The sequence below is a fragment of the Bos taurus genome, chromosome 4, assembly GCF_002263795.3.
Source record: "Bos taurus isolate L1 Dominette 01449 registration number 42190680 breed Hereford chromosome 4, ARS-UCD2.0, whole genome shotgun sequence".
In the NCBI taxonomy this organism is placed as follows: Eukaryota; Metazoa; Chordata; class Mammalia; order Artiodactyla; family Bovidae; genus Bos; species Bos taurus.
This window is the reverse complement of record NC_037331.1, coordinates 47,029,132-47,051,234: the sequence shown is the minus strand read 5'-3', so window position 1 is coordinate 47,051,234 and position 22,103 is coordinate 47,029,132. Positions and strand designations below refer to the sequence as shown.

At 44.6% G+C, this 22,103-nt stretch overlaps 1 protein-coding gene and 1 pseudogene across 1 annotated transcript in view; one reads left to right on the top strand and one right to left on the bottom strand.

The window, feature by feature from the left end:
* CDHR3 (cadherin related family member 3) overlaps positions 1-20,039 on the bottom strand; it is a 71,160-nt gene extending 51,121 nt beyond the window's left edge. The window contains 2 exon segments of the mRNA XM_024991049.2: positions 4,311-4,513; positions 19,715-20,039. Coding sequence (XP_024846817.1) covers positions 4,311-4,513; positions 19,715-19,760 — 249 coding nt within the window. The 5' untranslated portion in view covers positions 19,761-20,039.
* LOC132345083 (GTP-binding nuclear protein Ran-like) lies at positions 14,351-18,625 on the top strand (annotated as a pseudogene).
* Positions 20,040-22,103: the final 2,064 nt, after the last annotated feature.

The following is a 22,103-nucleotide window of genomic DNA, read 5'->3' as shown; positions in this document are numbered from 1 at the left end:
CCCTAGCTTCCAGCTAAGCCTGGAGCCCTCTTCTGAATCCCACACTTCCAGACCCTTCACCATAGTGTTCTCTATTGACAGCCCTTCTCCTTGGGACTGGCTCAATCATCCTAGAGGAAGGAACTAGAAGAGTCAAGTAAGGGTCTCAAATGTTGTCTCTTGGAACCAGAGGAATTGGGTTGCTGCCAATACATGGAAAAGTTGCTTTTGTTGTTGTCTTTATCAGCATCCTTCGATAGCTCAGCAGGTAGAGCAGAGGAGTGTAGACTTGATAGATGTGGACATCCTTAAGTTGCTGGTTTGATTTTGGATCAAAGGAAATGCCTTGCTTGTTTGTTTGTCGGCAGAGTAGTGCAACAGGAGCATGCTGGGCTCATAACCCAGAGGTCAATGGATCAAAACCATCCTCTGCTAAGTGTCCTCTTCTGGAGAAGGGAATGGCTAGCCACTCCAGTATTCTTGCCTGGAGAATTCCAGAGACAGAGGAGCCTGGTGGGCTACAGTCCATGGATTGCAAACAGTTGACATGACTAAGTGACTAACACCAGCATGAATTAAATGTTCATGTGCCAGGCTCTTGCCAAGCTGTTTTGTGGAGTATTTTATTTAATCATCACAACAACTAGGTTATAGGTTGGGAAAACTTCCCCTATTTCATGCATCAGGAGACCAGGGCAGGGAGGGGAGAGAATTCCAAGAATCATGGCTGAGAGTGGTGGAGCCCCCTCCCCACCATTTAAGAAAAGTATTTATTTGCCTGTGCCAGGCCTTACTTGTGGTGCGTGGGATCTTTAACTGTGCTATGTGTAATCTTTAATTGCAGCATGTGAACTCTTAGTTGCAACATGTGGGGTCTAATTTCCTGTGCAGGGATCAAACCCATGTCCCTGCATTGAGCATGGAGTCTTAGCCACTGAACCACCAGGGAATTCCCTGATGGAGCCTCTTTGATGGTGGGCAAACTAGCTGCAGAGTTTTGGTAAAAGACAATGTTTGGTTTTAGGTTTGAGGTTGTTTTGGACAAGACTGAGCAAATCTAAAGTGTCCACAGTTCTCATGACAGCAGATAAGGACAAAGGGGTATCAAGTTCAGAGGTGTGCTAATGGCAGGGGAGCAGCCGCGGCTGCCCCGTGACCTCAGAGAGTGCCTGCTCTAGCAGCTCGGCTGTCACACCTCCCTGACTCCTGGGAGTTTTCCTTCTTAGTGCTGCTCCAGGAGGAAACCCCAGCGATGAGCCTCAGGCATCCATCTTGCTGGGCAATGATGAGGCAGTGCAGTGTGGGAGTGATGAACAGGGGTTCTTGGGGCCAGCCTGCCTGATCTCAAATCTGAAGTCTGCCACCAATTAGCTATGTGAACTTGGGCAAGTTGCCCAACCTCTCTATGCCTCAGTTTCCCCACCTTTAATATGCAAACAATAATAGCATAGCACTTCATAGTGTTGTTATGAGGATTAAATGAGTGAATTCACAGAAATGTTTAGGGGAATTCCTGACATACGTTAAGTGTTCCGTAAATGTGAGTTACTGTCATCATCATCATTAATCCTCCTCATACCCCTCATACGCCTCCATCATTAATCCTCCTCACTCCCCGAGTCTCAGCAGCTGTGTCCCAAAGCAGGGTGGCCTGGCCTCTGGCATGACTGGAGGTCACCCTTAGGAAGTCCTACACGACTGAGTCCCAAGGCCAAGAATGACAGACCTCTGAGCTGGAGACCCCAGAACCTCATGGCTAGGTGACCCTGCAGAGTGTCCAGGAGTCAGGTTCTGCCATGGAGATGGCATCGTCATGTTCTGTAGGGACAGCCCTTGTGAGCAGTTTGGGTTGGAGAATAGGATCTTCCTGGAGGGGATACTTGATGATATCGGGTAGTTTCTGGGGGAGAAGCAACCAGTCGTTAAGAACGTGTGAACCTGTGGCCCATTCTAGTACCGACACAAGGTCCTGGGTAGCTGCAGGCTGTGGTGCCAGGAGGGCACCAGGATTGGGACCAAATGCTGAACATTTAAGCCCAGATCAGTGGAGTGGCTAAGACATTCTCCATTTGTAGAGGTCAGGAACAGGATGGAATTCCTCCTTGACTGACAGCCCTGTTTGAATCACATGGGATGTAGGAGGGGAGATATGATAGTGAAAGATTTGGATACTTATCCAAACAGTAATAGCTGTGCGTGGCAATTGGAGGGGACAGAGCCTGAGACTGGGAGTAGGAAGACCTGAGTCAAGTTCTTATTTCATCCTTTCTGGCTCTGTGATATCAGACAGATCAGTTAACCTTGCTGTCTCATTGTGATCTTCTTTATAAAATAGGGATTTACAATTTTAATAGTGATAATATCAGTGTTAGTAGTAACAATTAAGAGATCAGGATGTGAATGTGCTTTGAAACCTCTGACAATCTGAAATAGTTTGGTCATCCTCATCATTAAAGGCAATAGACTGCAAGAGGCTGAGAAAGAGGGCTCTCAAGTGGAAATAACCCAAACATCTGTCAACTGATGAACAAATAGACAAAATGTGGTATATCCATATAGTGGAGTATCATTCAGCCATTTAAAGGGAATGAAGTACTGATCCTTGCTACATGTGTGACCTTTGAAACTTTACACTTAAGTGAAAGAAGCCAGTCATTAAAAAAAAAATACAATATGATTCAATTCATACAAAGGGACCAGAATGGGAAAATCCATTAAGACAGAAAGTAGGTTAGTGGTTACCAGGGCCAGGGGGGATAGGAGACAGGGGAGTGACTACTAATGGGTTTGGGGTTTCATTTTGGGGGGATGAAAATGTTCTAAAACTGGATTGTGGTGACGGTCTGTGAATAGAGTAAAAACCACTGAACTGTACACTTTCAATGGGTGAATTACATGCTATGTGTATTATATCTCAATAGAGCTGTTTAAAAAAAATAGAGCTCTAAAGCCAGACTGCCTGCCTTCCAGTGTCAGCACAGCAATAGCTGTGCAACACAGGGCAAGTTATTTCACGTCTACTAAATTTTTCCTCATTTCCCCTATCTGTACAAAGGGGACAATCATGCAAATAAAATCACTGGATTGTTGTGAATATTACAAAAGAGCACATGTCAAGTCCTTTCCGCAGCGTCCAGCATATACTGTGTGCTCTGTAAGTGTAAACAATTGGCAAGGCCTAGAGGCACAGATGAGCAGCAGCTGTTAAAGATGAACCAGATGTCAAGGGAGCAGGTCTACAGGCAGGGAAGTCACAGAAACGGCAGCTGGGCCCCAGGAATGTGCACTGGATACTGAGGTGGAGGTTGCCTGAATGTGTGCTCCTTGCATGCCAGAGGCCCGCCCCTGGGGTGCGGAGAATACAAGATGCTGGGCTCTGGCCCCCAAGTCCATGGGCTCCACAGGTGTGTTCTGAGGCCCAGATATGCACACTTTTTGAAAGTTCCCTTAGTGACTCTAATCATCAGCTGGGTTTAAGAATACCTCGTATGTTTCTCAGAGAGGCAACCAAGCTCAGACCAAGTAGGCCCACTGGGTACCCCTAGAACCCAGAACAATGGCAGGTGGGAGCTGGGGCAGGGCTGATGATGACTGTAGGAGAGGTTCCTGTGCCCACTGAGGAATGAGGTAGACATGGGAGAGAATGCACTTCAACAGGGTCCCTAAACCCTAAAGACATCCTTAGAAGGCCTTTGAGGTTGTCAGTAGAAAACATGCAATCAGCAGGTTCATCCTGCCTAAGGAGAAGTGACAGCTTTGGGAAAGACCAGATGACAAACTAGAAAACAGAGCTGCAGTGGCATAGCTCTTGAATGTGATTGATTGGGTCTGAATTGTCCAAGAGGAACAAGAGCCACGCAGTATGGCTAGACATCCAGACTTATATTTTTATTAAGGGTGTGTTCTTCCGTATGAAACATCTTCTCACAAATTTCCTACTGAAGAATCACCAGGTACTAGTTCATCGGGGTCTGGTTTCTAAGGAGATCATTACACAAACTATTCCACCCGAAGAATTCGGCTACCATTGGCACTCCTAACACCTGTTATCATATGAGGGTGGTTGGCAATAAGAAGTGAGCCTTTTATTTGTAACAAACTGAACATACTGTTCATTTGGATTGGATTAAATGGAGGGAAAAAGGTCCAAAAGCTACAGGGGCATCTAGCACAGAGGGCTCTAGAATGCCCCGAACAGAATGTCCAGATCTTACAAGAGGGAAGATTAAAGCGGGAGAAGAGGAAAAAATGGCCACTGATCCAGAATTCCACCCATACCATCTTCAGGGCCCCTCTGTGAGCAGCTCCCTTGGGAATGAGACAGTGCTTACCTCAAAGTCGGTGTCCGACAGCCAGTTCACCCTGAAGGCCCGAGTGAGGGGACTGGAGTTGATTATCAGGGGGAACCCTGGGACCACAGGTGACAGTGATGCTGATAGTTTCACAGCAAACATGTGCACTGAAGTCTCAGGTGGAGAATTCTCCGCCACTTTGCTCATAGCGGGTAAGTGGATTAGGTGTAGTGCCTGTCCGCCTGCAGATTTAAAAAGGATGCAAAACGACATGAGCACAAAGCCTTGTCCTGAAAACAAGGACTTAGCAGCTTGGTTTGTGGCTTCAACTCGTAGCTCAGGGCAAAGCTGGAAGCCGGTCACTCCCCAAGAATGAAGACTCTTGCCAAGAGCTGGAAACGGGAATGTGAGATCTTCTTGGAGCCAAGAAAACAACCACCACTATACGACCACGAAATCTGCTTCTGTCGTTCTGGAAATAAAGCTGCTGTTTTTCCTCTTACCTCTCTGCTTCCTTTCGTGTTTCTCCAGCTTTTGTGGAGAGCCAGGGAGAGGGAAACGTGATATCTTAGAACATAGACACCTCCTTGAATGACCCAGTCTGGCCACAGCATCCTCTGTCTTACAAAGACCAGGGAGCCTTCAAGAGTTTATTTTCCTTCTCTGTGTCAGTGTTAGATACAGAGAACATTGAGAATGGAATGTGCATGACTGGAGAACTCCAAAATCACACCAGCTCTCCCCGCATCCCTAAGTATAATCTCATAAGCCCTCTTGGAGGAGGTCGCCATTAACCCCACCATAGAGCTGCTAGACTTACACAGGACTGGGAAATAGACCCTTGGAGGGCACAAACAGAACCTTCTGCACCAGGACCTAGGAGAAAGGAGCAGTGACCCCACAAGAGACTGACCCAGACTTGCCTGTGAGTGTCCAGGAGTCTCCAGCAGAGGCATGGGTTGGTGGTGGCCTGCTGCAGGGTTGGGGGCACTGAGTGTAGCAGTGCATGCATGGGACTTTTTGAAGGAGCTCACCATTATCTTCATTACCTCCACCATAGTTCAGCCCCAGGTAAATAGCAGGGAGGGAACACAGCTCCACCCATCGACAGAAAATTGGATTAAAGATTTACTGAGCATGGCCACCCCCCCCCCCCCCCATCAGAACAAGACTTACTTTCCCCCTTTGTCAGTCTCTCCCATCAGGAAGCTTCCATAAGCCTCTTATCCTTCTCCATCAGAGGGCAGACAGACTGAAAACCACAATCACAGAAAATTATCCAATCTAATCACATGGACCACAACCTTGTCTAACTCAATGAAACTATAAGCCATGCCATGTAGGGCCACCCAAAATGGATGGGTCATGTTAGAGAGTTCTGACAAAACATAGTCCACTGGAGAAGGGAATGGCAAACCACTTTAGTATTCTTGCCTTGAGAACCCCATGAACAGTAAGAAAAGGCAAAAAGATAGGATACTGAAAGATGAACTCCCGTCTGGGTCGATAGTACCCAATATGCTATTGGAGATCAGTGGAGAAATAACTCCAGAAAGAATGAAGAGACGGAGCCAAAGCAAAAACAACATCCAGTTGTGGATGTGACAGGTGATAGAAGCAAGGTTCAATGCTGTAAAGAGCAATATTGCATAGGAACCTGGAAGGTTAGGTCCATGAATCAAGGCAAATTGGAAGTGGTCAAACAGGAGACAGCAAGAGTGAACGTCAACGTTTTAGGAATCAGCGAACTAAGATGGACTGAAATGGGTGAATTTAACTCAAATGACCATTATATCTACTACTGTGGGCAAGAATCCCTTAGAAGAAATGGAGTAGCCATCCTAGTCAACAAAAGAGCCCGAAATGCAGTACTTGGATGCAATCTCAAAACGACAGAATGATCTCTGTTTGTTTCCAAGGCAAACCATTCAATATCACCGTAATCCAAGTCTATGCCCCGGCCAGTAATGCTAAAGAAGCTGAAGTTGAATGGTTCTATGAAGACCTACAAGACATTCTAGAACTAACATCCCCAAAAGATGTCCTTTTCATTATAGGGGACTAGAATGCAAAAGTAGGAAATCAAGAAACACCTGGAGTAACAGGCACCTACAAGACATTCTAGAACTAACACCCCCAAAAGATGCCCTTTTCATTATAGGGGACTGGAATGCAAAAGTAGGAAGTCAAGAAACACATGGAGTAACAGGCAAATTTGGCCTTGTAGTACAGAATGAAGCAGGGCAAAGGCTAACAGAGTTTTGCCAAGAAAACACACTAGTCATAGCAAACACCCTCTTCCAACAACACAAGAGAAGACTACACACGGACATCACCAGATGGTCAACACCAAAATCAGTTTGATTATACTTTTTGCAGCCAAAGATGGACAAGCTCTATACACTCAGCAAAAACAAGACGGTGATCTGACTGTGGCTCAGATCATGAACTCCTTATTGCCAAGTTCAGACTTAAATTGAAGAAAGTAGGGAAAACCACTGGAGAAGGCAATGGCAGCCCACTCCAGTGCTCTTGACTGGAAAATCCCATGGATGGAGGAGCCTGGTAGGCTGCAGTCCATGGGGTCACAAAGAGTCGAACACGGCTGAGCAACTTCAGTTTCACTTTTCACTTTTATGCATTGGAGAAGGAAATGGCAACCCACTCCAGTGTTCTTGCCTGGAGAATCCCAGGGACGGGGGAGCCTGGTGGGCTGCCGTCTATGGGGTTGCACAGAGTCGGACATGACTGAAGTGACTTAGCAGCAGCAGTAGCAGCAGGGAAAACCACTAGACCACTCAGGTATGACGTAAATCAAATCCCTTATGATTATATAGTGCAAGTGAGAAATAGATTCAAGGGACTAGATCTTATAGTCAGAGTGCCTGAATGAACTATGAACAGAGGTTCATGACATTGTACAGGAGATAAGGATCAAGACCATCCCCAAGAAAAAGAAATGAAAAAAAGCAAAATGGCTGTCTGAGGAGGCCTTATAAATAGCTGTGAAAAGAAGAGAAGTGAAAAGCAAAGGAGAAAAGGAAAGATATACCTATTTGAATGCAAAGTTCCAAAGAATAGCAAGGAGAGATAAGAAAGCCTTCCTCAGTGATCAGTGCAAAGAAATAGAGGAAAACAACAGAATGGGAAAGACTAGAGATCTCTTCAAGGAAATTAGAGATACCAAGGGAACATTTCATGCAAAGATGGGCTCAATAAAGGACAGAAATAGTATGGACCTAACAGAAGCAGAAGATATTAAGACGAGGTGGCAAGAATACACAGAAGAACTGTACAAAAGAGATCTTCACGACCCAGATATTCATGATGGTGTGATCACTCACCTAGAGTCAAACATCCTAGAATGTGAAGTCAAGTGGGCCTTAGGAAGCATCACTACAAAGCTAGAGGAGGTGATGGAATTCCAGTTGAGCTATTTCAAATCCTGAAAGATGATGCTGTGAAAGAGCTGCATTCAATATGCCAGCAAATTTGGAAAACTCAGCAGTGGCCACAGGACTGGAAAAGGTCAGTTTTCATTTCAATCCCAAAGAAAGGCAATGCCAAAGAATGCTCAAACTACTGCACAATTGCACTCATCTCACACGCTAGTAAAGTAATGCTCAAAATTCTCCAAGCCAGGCTTCAACAATATGTGAACCATGAACTTCCAGATGTTCAAGCTGGTTTTAGAAAAGGCAGAGGAACCAGAGATCAAATTGCCAACATCTGTTGGATCATCGAGAAAGCAAGAGAGTTCCCGAAAAACATTTATTTCTGCTTTATTGACTATGCCAAAGCCTTTGACTGTGTGGATCACAATAAACTGTGGAAAATTCTGAAAGAGATGGGAATACCAGACCACCTGACCTGCCTCTTGAGAAACCTGTATGCAGGTCAGGAAACAACAGTTAGAACTGGACATGGAACAACAGACTGGTTCCAAATAGGAAAAGGAGTATGTCAAGGCTGTATTTTGTCACTTTGCTTATTTAACTTATATGCAGAGTATATCATGAGAAATGCTGGGCTGGATGAAGCACAAGCTGGAATCAAGGTTGCTGGGAGAAATATCAATAACCTCAGAGATGCAGATAATACCATCCTTATGGCAGAAACTGAGGAAGAACTAAAAGCCTCTTGATGAAAGTGAAAGAGGAGAGTGAAAAATTTGGCTTACAGCTCAACATTCAAAAAACGAAGATCATGGCATCTGGTCCCATCACTTCATGGGAAATAGATGGGGAAACAGTGTCAGACTTTATTTTTGGGGGGCTCCAAAATCACTGCAGATGTTGACTGCAGCCATGAAATTACTCCTTGGAAGAAAAGTTATGACCAACCTGCTGCTGCTAAGTTGCTTCAGTCGTGTCCGACTCTGTGTGACCCCATAGACGGCAGCCCACCAGGCGCCCCCATCCCTGGGATTCTCCAGGCAAGAACACCGGAGTGGCTTGCCATTTCCTTCTCCAATGCATAAAAGTGAAAAGTGAAAGTGAAGTCGCTCAGTCATGTCCGACTCTTCGCGACCCCATGGACTGCAGCCTACCAGGCTCCTCCATCCATGGAATTTTCCAGGCAAGAGTACTGGAGTGGGTTGCCACTGCCTCCTCTAGACAGCCTATTAAAAAGCAGAGACATTATTTTGCCAACGAAAATCCATCTAGTCAAGGCTATGGTTTTTCTAGTAGTCATGTATAGGTGTGAGAGTTGGACTATAAAGAAAGCTGACTGCCAAAGAATTGATGCTTTTGAACTGTGGTGTTGGAGAAAACTCTTGAGAGTCCTTTGGACAGCATGGAAATCCAACCAGTCCATCCTAGAGGAAATCACTCGTGAATATTCATTGGAAGGACTGATGCTGAAGCTGAAACTCCAATACTTTGGCCACCTGATATGAGGAACTGACTCATTTGAAAAGACCCTAATGCTTAGAAAGATTGAAAGCTGGAGGAGAAGAGGACGACAGAGGATGAGATGGTTGGATGGCATCACCGACTCAATGGACATGAGTTTGAGTAAACTCCAGGAGTTAGTGATAGACATGGAGGCCTGGCGTGCTGCAGTGCATAGGGTCACAAAAAGTTGGACATGACTGAGTGACTGGACTGAACTGAACTGAGAAACCATAGTAATGCAGATACAAACCAAGGCACAGCAAACAACCCCCAGAAGTCAGGATGTAGGTGTGGAGAAGCATCTTTCTCAGAGAGTCTAGAAGGAACCAACCCTGTTGAGACCTTGATTTCAGATTTCTCGGTTCCTGAATTGTGAGAGAATACATTTCTGCTGTGTTAAGCTATTCAGTTTATGGTAATCTGTTATAGCAGCCCTAGGAAACTGATACAATTGCCACTTATTCAATGTTCCAAATATATGCATTCTGTAAAATGCTTTCCCTCATTTACTCCTCAGAACAATCCTTTTGGATAAACAGTAGTATCATCATTTTATAGATGAGGAAACTGAGCTGAAGCACGTACAGTGAATAATAAGTAACAAAGTCAAAATTTACACCAAGGTCACCTTCTCAGCCAGCTTCTAACCTTGGCCACCATTAACCACTGGGGACAAAGTCCCTAGAATGGGAGGAGGTAAAGGCGGGACAGATCTACAGGGTGGAAGAATTTCTAGAAACAAACAAGCCATGGGAAAACATTGACTTTTATAAGAGAATGTTTTTACTTCAAATTTGAGGGAGGGGAGACAGAGGAGCAGGTGGAAATGCAGGAAAAATTGAAATATAAACACATTCATTGATACAAGCATTCCTAAATCTAAAATCATCTGATTTCGTTTAGAGACTAAAATGCATTATGCATAAGTTATATTTTGCTGGCAGAATTATCTGGTTTTATGGACAAGGACTGTGCAAGGACTCAGAAATATCAATACAGCTGAGGTTTAGGGTGATGTGAATACAAATGGATTTTTTTTAATCTATTAAAATTGACTTTAATATTATAGCATTCTTGTGATTAAAAAAAACCCAGCAGCAATATAGTATGTCTAGAGTATTTAGAGGCAAAAATTTCCCTGAAATAGTTTTCCAAAATGAGCAAAATAATCAATTGCTCTGGTGGGTTGGGTTTTGTGGGTATAATTCCCTCAAGCCCTCTTTTCCCACCATTGGAGTCTCCAGCACACCGCCCTGCCCAGCCAAATTGTTCACAAGAGTGTTCCCTTTCGGCTCAGCAGGGCGAGACAGTCATGAGCAAATGGAAAGACTGGCAATTTGTTTCCAAGGACCCCACCTGATCTTGCTGCAGTGATTTGTGCCTCTCTAACCAACAAGGAGGTAAAGAAAATATTCGGAGAAGGCAATGGCACCCCACTCCAGTACTCTTGCCTGGAAAGTCCTATGGACGGAGGAGCCTGGTAGGCTGCAGTCCATGGGGTTGCTAAGAGTTGGACATGACTGAGCGACTTCACTTTCACTTTTCACTTTCATGTATTGGAGAAGGAAATGGCAACCCACTCCAGTGTTCTTGGCTGGAGAATCCCAGGGACGGTGGGGCCTGGTGGGCTGCCGTCTGTGGGGTCGCACAGAGTCGGACACGACTGAAGCGACTTAGCAGCAGCAGCAGCAGCAACCAACAAGCAAAGAGGCTTCTATGTATGTTTAAGCAAAGATGTAACTCATTAGATTTTTCTCATGAACAGCCCAGGTTAGGGCTTCCCTGGTGGCTCAATGGTAAAGAATCCTTTTGCCAGTGCAGGAGACACAGGTTCAATCCCTGATCCAGGAAAATCCCACATGCCATGGGAGCAACTAAGCCTGTGCACCACACCTATTAAGCCTGTGCTCTAGAGTCCAGGAGCCACAACTACTGAAGTTCGTGTGCCCAAGAGCCTGTATTCTGCAACAAGAGAAGCCCCTGCAGTGAGAAGACCTCACTCTGCAACTAGAGAAAATCCTGCACAGCAACAAAAACCCAGCACAGTCAAAAATAAATAAAATTTTGAAAAAAATTGGCAAGCTTTCTCTGTAAAGAGCTTGATAATAAATATTTTAAAAAGAGAGAGAATAGCCCAGGGTAAGGTAGTGTACAGCCCAAAGGAACAGACTAAAACTAGTAACCACTCACTTTCACTGAGCACCTATGCACTGGGCATCGTGCTAGGTATGCCTGATTTCATCTGCTCTAACCGTGGTCCCTGGAAGTAGGCATCACTGCCACCACTTCACACCCCTGAGACTACACACCCAGTAAGTGGCCACCAGGGTCCTGGTTCACGCATCTGGGTCTGTAGATAGCAGACTGCATGTCTCTAGGCTTTTGATCCATGCTTGTCGGATGACCCTGCACGTGAGATGGATTGTGGATATTCTATAACCTGGTAACACCATAGCAAGACGGTGCTGGGGCTGGTAAGAGATTGGACTCTCCACCTAGACATTAGATTTGGGTGATGTGACATGTAAGAGGCCTTTTAGGGGAACAGCATAAGGAACAATGCTGGAGTATTAGCTTGGTACAGTCTCACCAATGAGAGGCTTGCTAAGCCCTACTCAGAGGTTCCCACAACCTCAACCTCAACAGGGAGATTACTGCAGCCACCAACCTTGCTGTGGTAAACTGGAGAGATTGCTCACCAAATATCCCCAGCAGATAGCCTCTACTTTGCTTTGTGGGTAGTATATCCCTTGATCTTGTTGCATTAATCATAACTTCGATAAACTCTGGGTTTGAGAGGCTAATTCTAGAGAAGAACCAGTCTTCCAATCCAAGGCATCTGACTCCAAGGGCAGGGCTCCTTCTCATGGTTCCATGCTGTCTCCTTACACTTACAGGGCTTGCCCGGGTCTCCCTCGAGTGGCCCACTTTCTCATGGTGGTGAGGGAAGTATTGGGGAGGGAAAAGCGGATCTATCCAGGGACCCTCAGGCACTTTGTGTTGGAAACTGTCTGGATAAAGCCAGACTGTATCTGTGAATATTTCTGCAGACATTCTTGCCAGACATGTTCTGCTCTTCATCTGGTGGTCTTTCCTCCCGAGAAAAGGTTATGTGTGCCAGGGTTGTGTAGCTGAATCCTAAAAACTTTGAGGCAGACACTCCAGGGACATTGATAAGGCAAGTGGCCAAGCTGGGATCTCCCAAGTCTTAGTCCAGAAACCAGTTCCTCCAGTTTATTAGCTATTAAAAGCAGTGGTAACAGTATTAATAGTAATAACTAGTGGCAAGGGTCCACACTCTAAAAATAGAGCAATTAATATGGTACAGAATTCAGCAAATATTCAATTTGTTCGTTCTACAGATAAGTTTAAGGGACATGTCCAAAGGCACTCTGCTAATCAGGCCTTCCCCGGCAGAGGGAAGGCCAGGAACCAGGGGCCATCTCTCCCTAAGACATGATGCACTTTCCTTCCAAACTTTCTCTGGTGGTCTGAGTGCTGGAGATCAAGAAAGAGGCTTTAATAGAATTTGACTTACACATGCATCTTAATTAAGAAGCAAATTAGAATTGCTGGATGGGTACACTTTGAAAAAGAAAAGGCACACAAAATGATTATCAGTCACTGAGCCCACTGAAACATCTAGCCTATGGCTGAGAGCTTCGATGGATGATGGGTTTGCTTGTTTCCAAATAAGCAAAATCACTGCCTTGCCAGAAAGGGTCCAAGGAGGCCCCCTCACTGGAGCCCACGTTGGGATAAGGAAGGCCTCCGTAGCCTCCGTTCCAGGGGAGGAAGCTGGCCACCTGGGTCGCTGACACCAAAGGTGATGAGGTGGCTCAGGAAGTGTGGGGACATTCCTTCTTCTCCCTCAGGGGATGCAGCTGCTCTCTGACACTACTCTGTTTTAGTACACAGGGCAGTACTCATCTGAGGCTGTCGCTCAATACATGCCTCTTCCTTCTAGTAACTAATCAAAATCGTAGTGAAAGAATCCAGAGGAATGTTGTGAAAGGGGCAAGAGAATTGGAGTCAGAGCCAATCTGAGTTTTGCTGCTACTTGACTGTGTGGCCTTGGGCTGGTCCCTCAAGTTCTTTGGTCCGTATGTCCACTCTGTCTCTCAGGGATGTGGGGCTACACTGCAGTGGCCATTAAACATTTCCAGTTGTTCAATTGTTCAAGGAGATGCACAGGACCCAAACGAGAATGCTTCCACATCCACAGTTGATTACAGAAAATGGAGAAGGTATAGCAGTTACATTAAAGTAAGGATGTGTGTCCCAGCTGAATGCTACCTCATAGCAAGAGGACGGGAGAGGCCCAGAGCCAGCAGGCTCCTGCTATCTTCTTTCCCTAAGGCCATAGCTAAGTGTACTTGCTCAGACCAGAAACCACCAACTACATCACTGATACCTTGGAAACAGTGAATCCAAATTAGAGTCTCTGCTGGAACTGTTTGTATTGAATATTTCACTGGTCCTGTAGGCACCATCCTGTTACATAACTAGCCCCAACAGCAGAGCCCTCTGATGGGCTCACCAAGACCAGGGGGCAAATCGTCAATCTCACCCTCATCAATGAACATTGCTTTTAGGCTGGGGCAGACTATCCCCAACTCTAGGGACCCATGGTTACAATGCAGTGCTATTAGTCAGCAGGCTCCATGCCTTGAACGAGAGTTAGTTGTGTGCAGGAACTTTGGCAAAGCCACTCAGACTAATTCCAGTCCTACTGGAATTCACTCTCATGGGTACCATATAAGAACATGCATATGCTCAGTATACTATAAAACATTATAGAATGTTGTTGTTTTAGTATATGCAACATCTTCCTGTGTCTTTCATTTTCACAGTGTTATACCTTCCTGGATGGGATGCTCACCCACCCACTTTGGGGGGCTGACTCATGCCCCCCAAAGGCTAATGGAAGGTAGGACACAAAAAAGGTATCAGGCTTGTTGACCTGAGTTTTGTCGACTGAGCACCACCCATGGTACCCATGAGAGTGAATTCCAGTAGGACTGGAATTAGTCTGAGTGGCTTTGCTAAAGTTCCTGCACACAACTAACTCTTGTTCAAGATATGGAGCCTGCTGACTAATAGCACTGCATTGTAACCATGGGTCCCTAGAGGTTGGGGATGGTCTGCCCTGGCCTAAAAGCTAAGAAAAGGTGGTGAGACTTCTAATGATTCTGTAAATGACACTAGGTCATCATTAGCAAGAGAGGGAGGTGTTTGTCTTAGAGCATCACTCTGGTTCAGACTGAGAAGGGTGGGTTTCTTGCCAACATCTAACTCTGTGGAGATGGAAAAGCAGACAGATTCCAGTAACTTGAGTGCTTCAGCGGGAGTGAGGGAAAGACAACCAAGTTCCCTTGGAAAAGGAAGAGGAAAGTGGGGCTGAGAGGAGGGATGGCCTTTGCTTTTCTGAGGTTGTCTTAATAGGAAAGAGACATGGTAGAAAAGAGGAATCTTTTTGTAACATTCTTTGGATCCCATATATAGGATTAATCACCCACAGAAAGACTTTCTGGAAATGGACTACATCTTCCTGCCTTTTCAAATGATGAGAGCATTAAGAAGGATGTACACCTACCTGGTCCTCACGGAGTGTAAAACACTGAGCCTTGGGTCTCTTTTGATTTCCTGACTCACCTAGCTGGGGGCCAGGCCCAAGTGGTAGACTCGTGGATCACCCTAGAGAGATCAAGATAACCTCACATGTGGAGCTCAGCGGACAAAACTCGTCAACGAGCCTGGTACCTTTTTTGTGTTCATGTGGATCTTCCAGATACCAAGGAGAGCCTTCTCTCATTAAACATCCTGGCATTTTTCATTTCCATGAGACTCAGACAAAAGCTAGTTCCCTGGAGACTTTCTCAAAGTGGAGACCGCCTCAGTGTGCAGTGGATTTAAATACACTGAGGGGCCTTTGCTAAGTCCTCCATCTCCCAGGAGTGACACATGTTCCTTTGATACTGATGGAGCCAGAGATTGTTTCACCCCAACTCTTTCTTGTGCTACAGCTGAGTCTTGTGGAGTTTATGTTTTTTAAGGGCCTTGCTTTCTAAGTTGTTGCTGGAAAGGGACACTTTAGCATCCCAAAGAGAAAATGTTTTCTTTCCCTCATCTTAATAGGAGGTGAAAAAGACAGACGCCAATCTCAGTGCCAATATTAAGCAGGCAGAGGATCTAAATTTCTGCATTTAGCGGATATCAGTAAATGAGGAGGGAAAAAAACAGGCCCCCAAAGGGATAATGATCAACAACAACAAAAATTTATTAGCTACCCTGTATGTGTTGGTACTCAGAGACCACAGAGGAATAAGAAATATGAAACCTGTTATTGTAGGGCTGGCATTCCAGTTGAGGATTCCAGGACAGACACATAATGGATGAATTATAACTCCTGCTACTTTTCGGTGAGCACTTACTCTGTGTTAGGTACTCTACTAAACCCTTGACACCCGTTCCACGTGCAGGCAAGAGGAATGTACCCAGCTGCAAACACATGTTGTATCCATGTGCAGAATACAGCAGAAAGAGCACCCACCAAGAGCTAGGGCACTCTGGGAAGGCTCCGTGGACGGGTGGGTCTTGCCTGGACCTGGAGGATACACACCAGTTAGACCAAATGAGAGGAACAGAATACTGGAAAATGGTACTTTGTCTGTGATTACTTTGGTGATGCCTGTTTCCAATCTGCTGAAGGCAGGTACTGTGACTGCTCCCCTCCCCCAATCCTCTGTGACCCTGGTGTTTTTGAGATCAAGGGTAAGGAGTAGGTTTTCAGACTCACCTAAGAAAGTAAGAGAGGAGCAGTCTGCATCACAGCAGACCTTCCAAAAAATTGTATTTGACCCGTGGAAGCAAAAGTGCAGTACAGTGTGTGGTCTTTTGGAGGCGGGGGGTTGGGGATTAGCATGTGGTTTTTATTTTAAAATCTCAAGTATTTCTTGCAGATTTTTGTGATATGTTTCTTTCACACATCTGATGAGGAGATACCAAATGATAATGTTTCAGTATGAGATGCTGGGTTTTTCTAACCTCACTCTTCCCCTAATGACAATAAATGTCACCTCTTAACTCAAATGATTATGGTCCTAAAAGCCTATATTTCTGGGAAAATCTCCAATGTTTAATTCAAGTAAGAGTTTGAGCAGCTCAAGGCCCAACTTCACACTCACAGTTCCTCCTGCCCTCTAAAAGTTCAAGGTTAAAGAGAGTTCAATATTATTAGGAGACCCGTGATTTATTTATCTATTAACAGATCAAAGGGGAAAAATCAAATAGTCTTATTTATAGATCTTGAGAAAAAATTTGATTTAAAAATCCATTTTGGGCTCAGTCAGATGGGCTCAGAGACGCTTCTGGAAGTAACCGCGATGGCTGCCCAAGGAGAACCCCAAGTTCAGTTCAAACTTGTATTGGTTGGTGATGGTGGTACTGGAAAAACTACATTCATGAAACGTCATCTGACTGGTGAATTTGAGAAGTATGTAGCTACCTTGAATGTTGAGGTCCATCCTCTTATGTTCCATACCAACAGAGGACTGATTAAGTTCAATATACAGTATACAGCTTGTCAGGAGAAATTTGGTGGACTGAGAGATGGCTATTATATAGAAGCTCAGTGTGCCATTATAATGTTTGATGTAACAGCAAGAGTTACTTACAAGAATGTGCCTAACTGGCATAGAGATCTGGTACGCATGCGTGAGAATATCCCAGTTGTGTTGTGTGGCAACAAAGTGGATATTAAGGACAGAAAGTTTAAGGCAAACTCAACTGTCTTCCACCAAAAGAAGAATCTTCAGTACTATGACATTTCTGCCAAAAGTAGCTACTTTTGAAAAGCCCTTCCTTTGGCTTGCTAGAAAACCGATTGGAGACCCTAACCTGGAGTTTGTCGCCATGCCTGCTCTTGCCCCACCAGAGGTGGTCATGGACCCAGCCTTGGCAGCACAGTATAAGCCGATTTAGAGGTTGCTCAGACAACTTCTCTCCCGGATGGAGATGATGACCTGTGAGAAAGTGAAGCTGGGGCCCAGCGTCGGAAGTCGAGTTTTATAGGCAACTGTCCTGTGACGTCAGTGGTGCAGCGTGTTTGCCGCTTTATTACACAGCTAAGCAGAACACGTGCTTAATCTTTGGATGCTGAAGGAGATGGATGGGCTTTGGAGTGAATGTGGCAGTTTAAAAAAAAATACCTTCATTTTTTGGACCCGCCTATTTAGGTGTTTTGGAACACAGTCGTTTCCTCCTTGAGTTTCAAATATAAGACTGCCATAGTCACATGACAGTATTGAGAGGTGGAAGCTTGTTTGTTACTGTCATTGCCATTCCTTTTCATTTAAAATCAGAATAAAGTTGTATTCCAAATATCTAAGCAAGTGAACTCATCTTCTGTTTAAATGAGCATTTTAAAACCACTAACAGGGAAAGTTGTGCCATGTCAGTACTTGAATTGCCTTCACTATTACCACTTAATTTGAAGTCAATTAGTTTAAATGCTCCTAATTTTCTGTATACTTGAATCATTTCACACAAATGTAATGATGAGTCAACAGTATTGTATTTGATAAGTTGTTAAGAGGCGTAAATAATATCGATAGTTAGGCTAAAATAACATCTACCCCACCTGGCTTTGGGCTTAGGTAGTGTCACCTAGAGATGAGATTTGTGTGACCTGTCAAAGGTAGCATTTACTTCAGATGTTTCAAACAGGTAAGAATTATCTTTGCATTTTTTGGCAGAAGTGACCATTTTCTAATGTAAAGCTTGTCGAAGTCCAATGAATTCATACAAATGGTTGCAGGAACTTGAGGGACTTCTCATTTGTTAAAAGTGAATATAATTGTGCATTTACTTTTTTGTTCTTTGATGTTACATGTTTAATGTAAAGTTGGTATTCTAGGAAGATGTTCCACGTTTACCTGCTGTTAAGTACTGCCAAGCTTTAAAGGTTATCAAAGATTAAAGATTTCATTGGACATATCACAGTTTTGATGGTTTTTCTCCCCCCAAAGAATTTTTGTGGGCAGTGCAAGAATACCACAGGATGCTGCAGCATAAAAGTAGATCTTAGGTAAGCTTCTCAGTGATGTGAACCGAATGCCAAACTTTCAGCAGATTAACCACTTATATTGTATGGTTTCCACATGTAAACATGAATTGGATCTGTCTTGCCTAAGTTTGATCTCGCTGCACCATACTGTCGCAATTAGAAATCAAGACGAGCTATTTTGCTCTTGTAAGTACTACTGTACTATAGTTCAGTTTACCAAAGTTCTTTAAAGAGATGTCAAAGTATCCTTAAAATCCATTTTTATTTATAAGCGAATAGCCTAAATAAGAATAAAAGCTATCTCCTTAACATATAAAACATTTCTATTTCATACCAAAAGTTAACATGACGCTTTATGGAGAACAAGACAAGAGTGTACACTCTTATCATTATTTAACAACAGTCTGAAGGTATAGGGCCAGTAGTTGAAAAAGAGAAAGAAAAGAGATATAGGAAAACAAGGAAGGAAAAGTATAAACATTTATTATTTTCAAACCTGAAAAATCCATGAAAATCAACAGAAACATCATTACAAATAAGATAATTCATTAACAGAATTCCATACATTATATAAGCATCAATTAAAAGATAAAAGGCAGAAGAAGATTTCATTTACAAATGCTAAAAAATAAAAGAAAAAGAACTAGAAATATAATCAAAATGTGCAAGATCCATATGAAAAAAATCTCACAATACTCATGAGAAAATGAAGACTTGAACATATTTCTAGAACCCTGTTCTTGAATATAAAGACTCAGGACATACATAATCAGTAACATTTACTAAGCATTTACTAGATAACAGACACTCCTCTAAGTGTTTTACTGTATAACTCATCAAAGATGTAAATTACCCCTAAATTAATCTGCAAATGTAATATGATTGGATTCCATACATTATGCATATACTACCTATTCAAAAATAAGATTTAATTTAAAAAGCTCAATTTCAATAATCCAAGCTGACAACACTGAAAAATCATCCAAGATTCTTGAAGCTCTTGAATAAGGAAGAGGGAGTGCCAGGAACACGAGGTGAATCTTTGCCTTCTATAAGAAATGTTCTTCTCTCAGGACTAAGGCACTAGCCCCTCTGTACCTCAGTTTCCACATAGGGTGACTTGGCAACCTCAGCTTGCCCCTAGAGAGCTCCAGAGTAAGGCCAGAATCTGCACAAAGACTAGCTGACGTACACACAAAGCTCTGCCAGGAAAGTTCTTTCCCCAGCTTTAGGTCTTGAAAGGACTATACAGGCCAAGAGGGGAAGTGAAACAGTCCGTATGAACATGGATTAGATGGGGCTTTTGGGGTACCCTCTTCTCTGGATATCCCACCCAGCCTCACAAGGCTCCCTGATGCTGACAGTCCCACACTTGAACAGGGCCCCCCAGGGGCAATTTCCTCCTTCAGGGACTTTATCACACAATGATATCTAACAAACTGAGTGGGCCAAGTCAGGGGGTAAAACGGAGTTCCTACCTGACAGTACACCCAGGAGAAGCAGGAAGAGGACGACCTCCTGCATCTTTGATAGTTCACTTCTGTGTACATCTTCTAGCGCATCTCTTCTAGCGCATCTTCCAGGGCCTGAACCCTGCGTTATTACACCTGGGGTCTATTCTAGGTGCTGATCACCTTCTGTTTCTGGCTTTGTTGCCACTCGAGAAATCAAACAGAGGCTTTGGTGTCACTAAGGGAGACTCTAAACACCACAGGACTATTTGTTCTCTGATTACCTGCTTCTGTGATGGCATGGTACCAAGAGGTCAGCCAACCAGCTGATGGGGTCAGCTCAGAGCCCATCTTGAAAGTCCACATCCAAGGTGCGTCTGCACAGAGAGCCCCAGAAGAGAAGTCAAAAGACCAACAGAAGAGCAGAGACACTGAGGTGATGTGAAAAGCTGAACACAGCAGTGTCATCCCTGACAGGCTCAGTCGTCCTGTCACCAGGCACCTTGTCATCCACAGGAACGGGTAGGAAGTAAGAATTTTTCTGCTGTTCTGAATTCATGAGTCAGACTCAGACTTGGAGATTAAAGCATTCATTCTAAAGAGAGGAGCCAAGAGCTGGGGCCAAGGAGACAAGCCAGACCCCTTCTCAAGGCAGACTCCATCCATGTCCCCACAACTCCCTCTCCTGCCCCGGCAGCCCTCAAAGACGTCTGTGAAGGAAGATTTTGGTGGAAGTTTGAATGCACAGGGAAGTGATGTGGCCCATCCCTGGGGCTGCATTGCCCTGCTCCATGCTTCCGTGCCCTGTACAGCCCTGTGTGAGGCTGCAAGCCCTGGTGAGTGAGACACAGCTGGAGTTCAGCATCCACTCAGACAAGGATCAGTGGCCGTGCAGAGGGAGGGTGGGAGTAGAGCAGCCTGTTCCCTCAACGTGGTGCAGAAGGAAGATAGCGGACACAGTGGAAGGAAACGGGACTTGGACCCTCTCTTCTGGTCCTTTGACTCAAGAAATGCCTGCTGGGGGAGGGGTGCCCACCCAGCAGCCCAAGGTTGGTGGCAAGAGACGGGTGGGGGCACCAGGGACATGAGCCACTGGGAGACCCTCAGGAGCTCTGAAGACTACATCTGCCCCACTAGTGAACCAGCATCTGGATACACAGAGGTCAGCCCTGGCCAGTTAGTCTGTAAGAGCCCCCAGAACTGCCACAACAGATCGAGAGACACAACATGGAAGGCCAGCTAAGGAGCCATGCTTGTCCCCTTTCCTCTCCTTCCTCCACAGGCAAAGAAACCAGACAACACCCCATACCCAGGTGCCAAAGCTGCAGCAGGGGAGAGGCTGAAAGCAAGATTTAAGTTGAGTTTGAGATGGAAACTGTGAAAGCTATCAAGGACGATGACTAACTGAAAGTGAACAGGAAACAAGCTATTAAGGAACAAGAAAGGGAGATGTAACAGAGGCAGATGAAAAACAATGCCTGGAGGAAACAAAACCATTTCTGTTTATATACCCCTGGATTGAGACTTCTAGATAAACCAGTTACAGCTGCTCCTAGGCACAAGGAAAGTAAGGCTCAGAGAGGATGTGTAACTTGCCCATTACATCCAAAACTTCGCCAAGTCCTTTCTAGCCTCCTCAGTGCCACCTGCAGCCTCTTCTTCCAGTTTGGCTGCCACCGCTGGGGCTTAGGGGCTTCCCTTGTGGCTCAGCTGGTAAAGAATCCATCTGCAATGTGGTTCGATCCCTGAGTTGGGAAGATCCCCTGGAGAAGGGAAAGGCTATCCACTCCAGTATTCTGGCCTGGAGAATTCCATGGACTGTATAGTCCATGGGGTTGCAAAGAGTCTGACACAATGGAGTGACTTTCACTTTCACTGGGGCTTATTTAGGTCCTGGCATCTGACTGCGATTGTCCCCATAGCATCCAATGCATCCTGTAGGAAACCGTTAGGTTATTTTCCCAAAAGTACAATTTTGATCCCTCATTCTTCCCTTGAGAAAAGTCAACTTTTCCTATATAAAGCAGGAAGTGAGATTCAGAATATAATGTCAGTCTGTAGGTAAGTTTCTGTCTAAAATAGGTAAATGGCAAGGAAAACATAGGTTTTGTTGTGTGAGCTTAGGCAAATTACCTACCCTTTCAGAATCTCAGTTCCGCTTCTACAAATCAGGAAGAATAACCTGTGATGCAGCATTATTGCGATAGTCCACGAGCTAATGAAGTTAAAGAAACTGGCCCATAGCATGTGTTCTAGCAATACTGTATTTTTCCTAATAGGGCTATAGTAAAAGCTGCAACATAGTAGGTAGTCAATAAACGTAGGCTGAAAAAAAAGATGACTAAACAGTTGCCAAGTTACCAATTCTCACCTCTCAGTTTTTCCTGTCATATTAGTTACTGTAAATAATCCATTT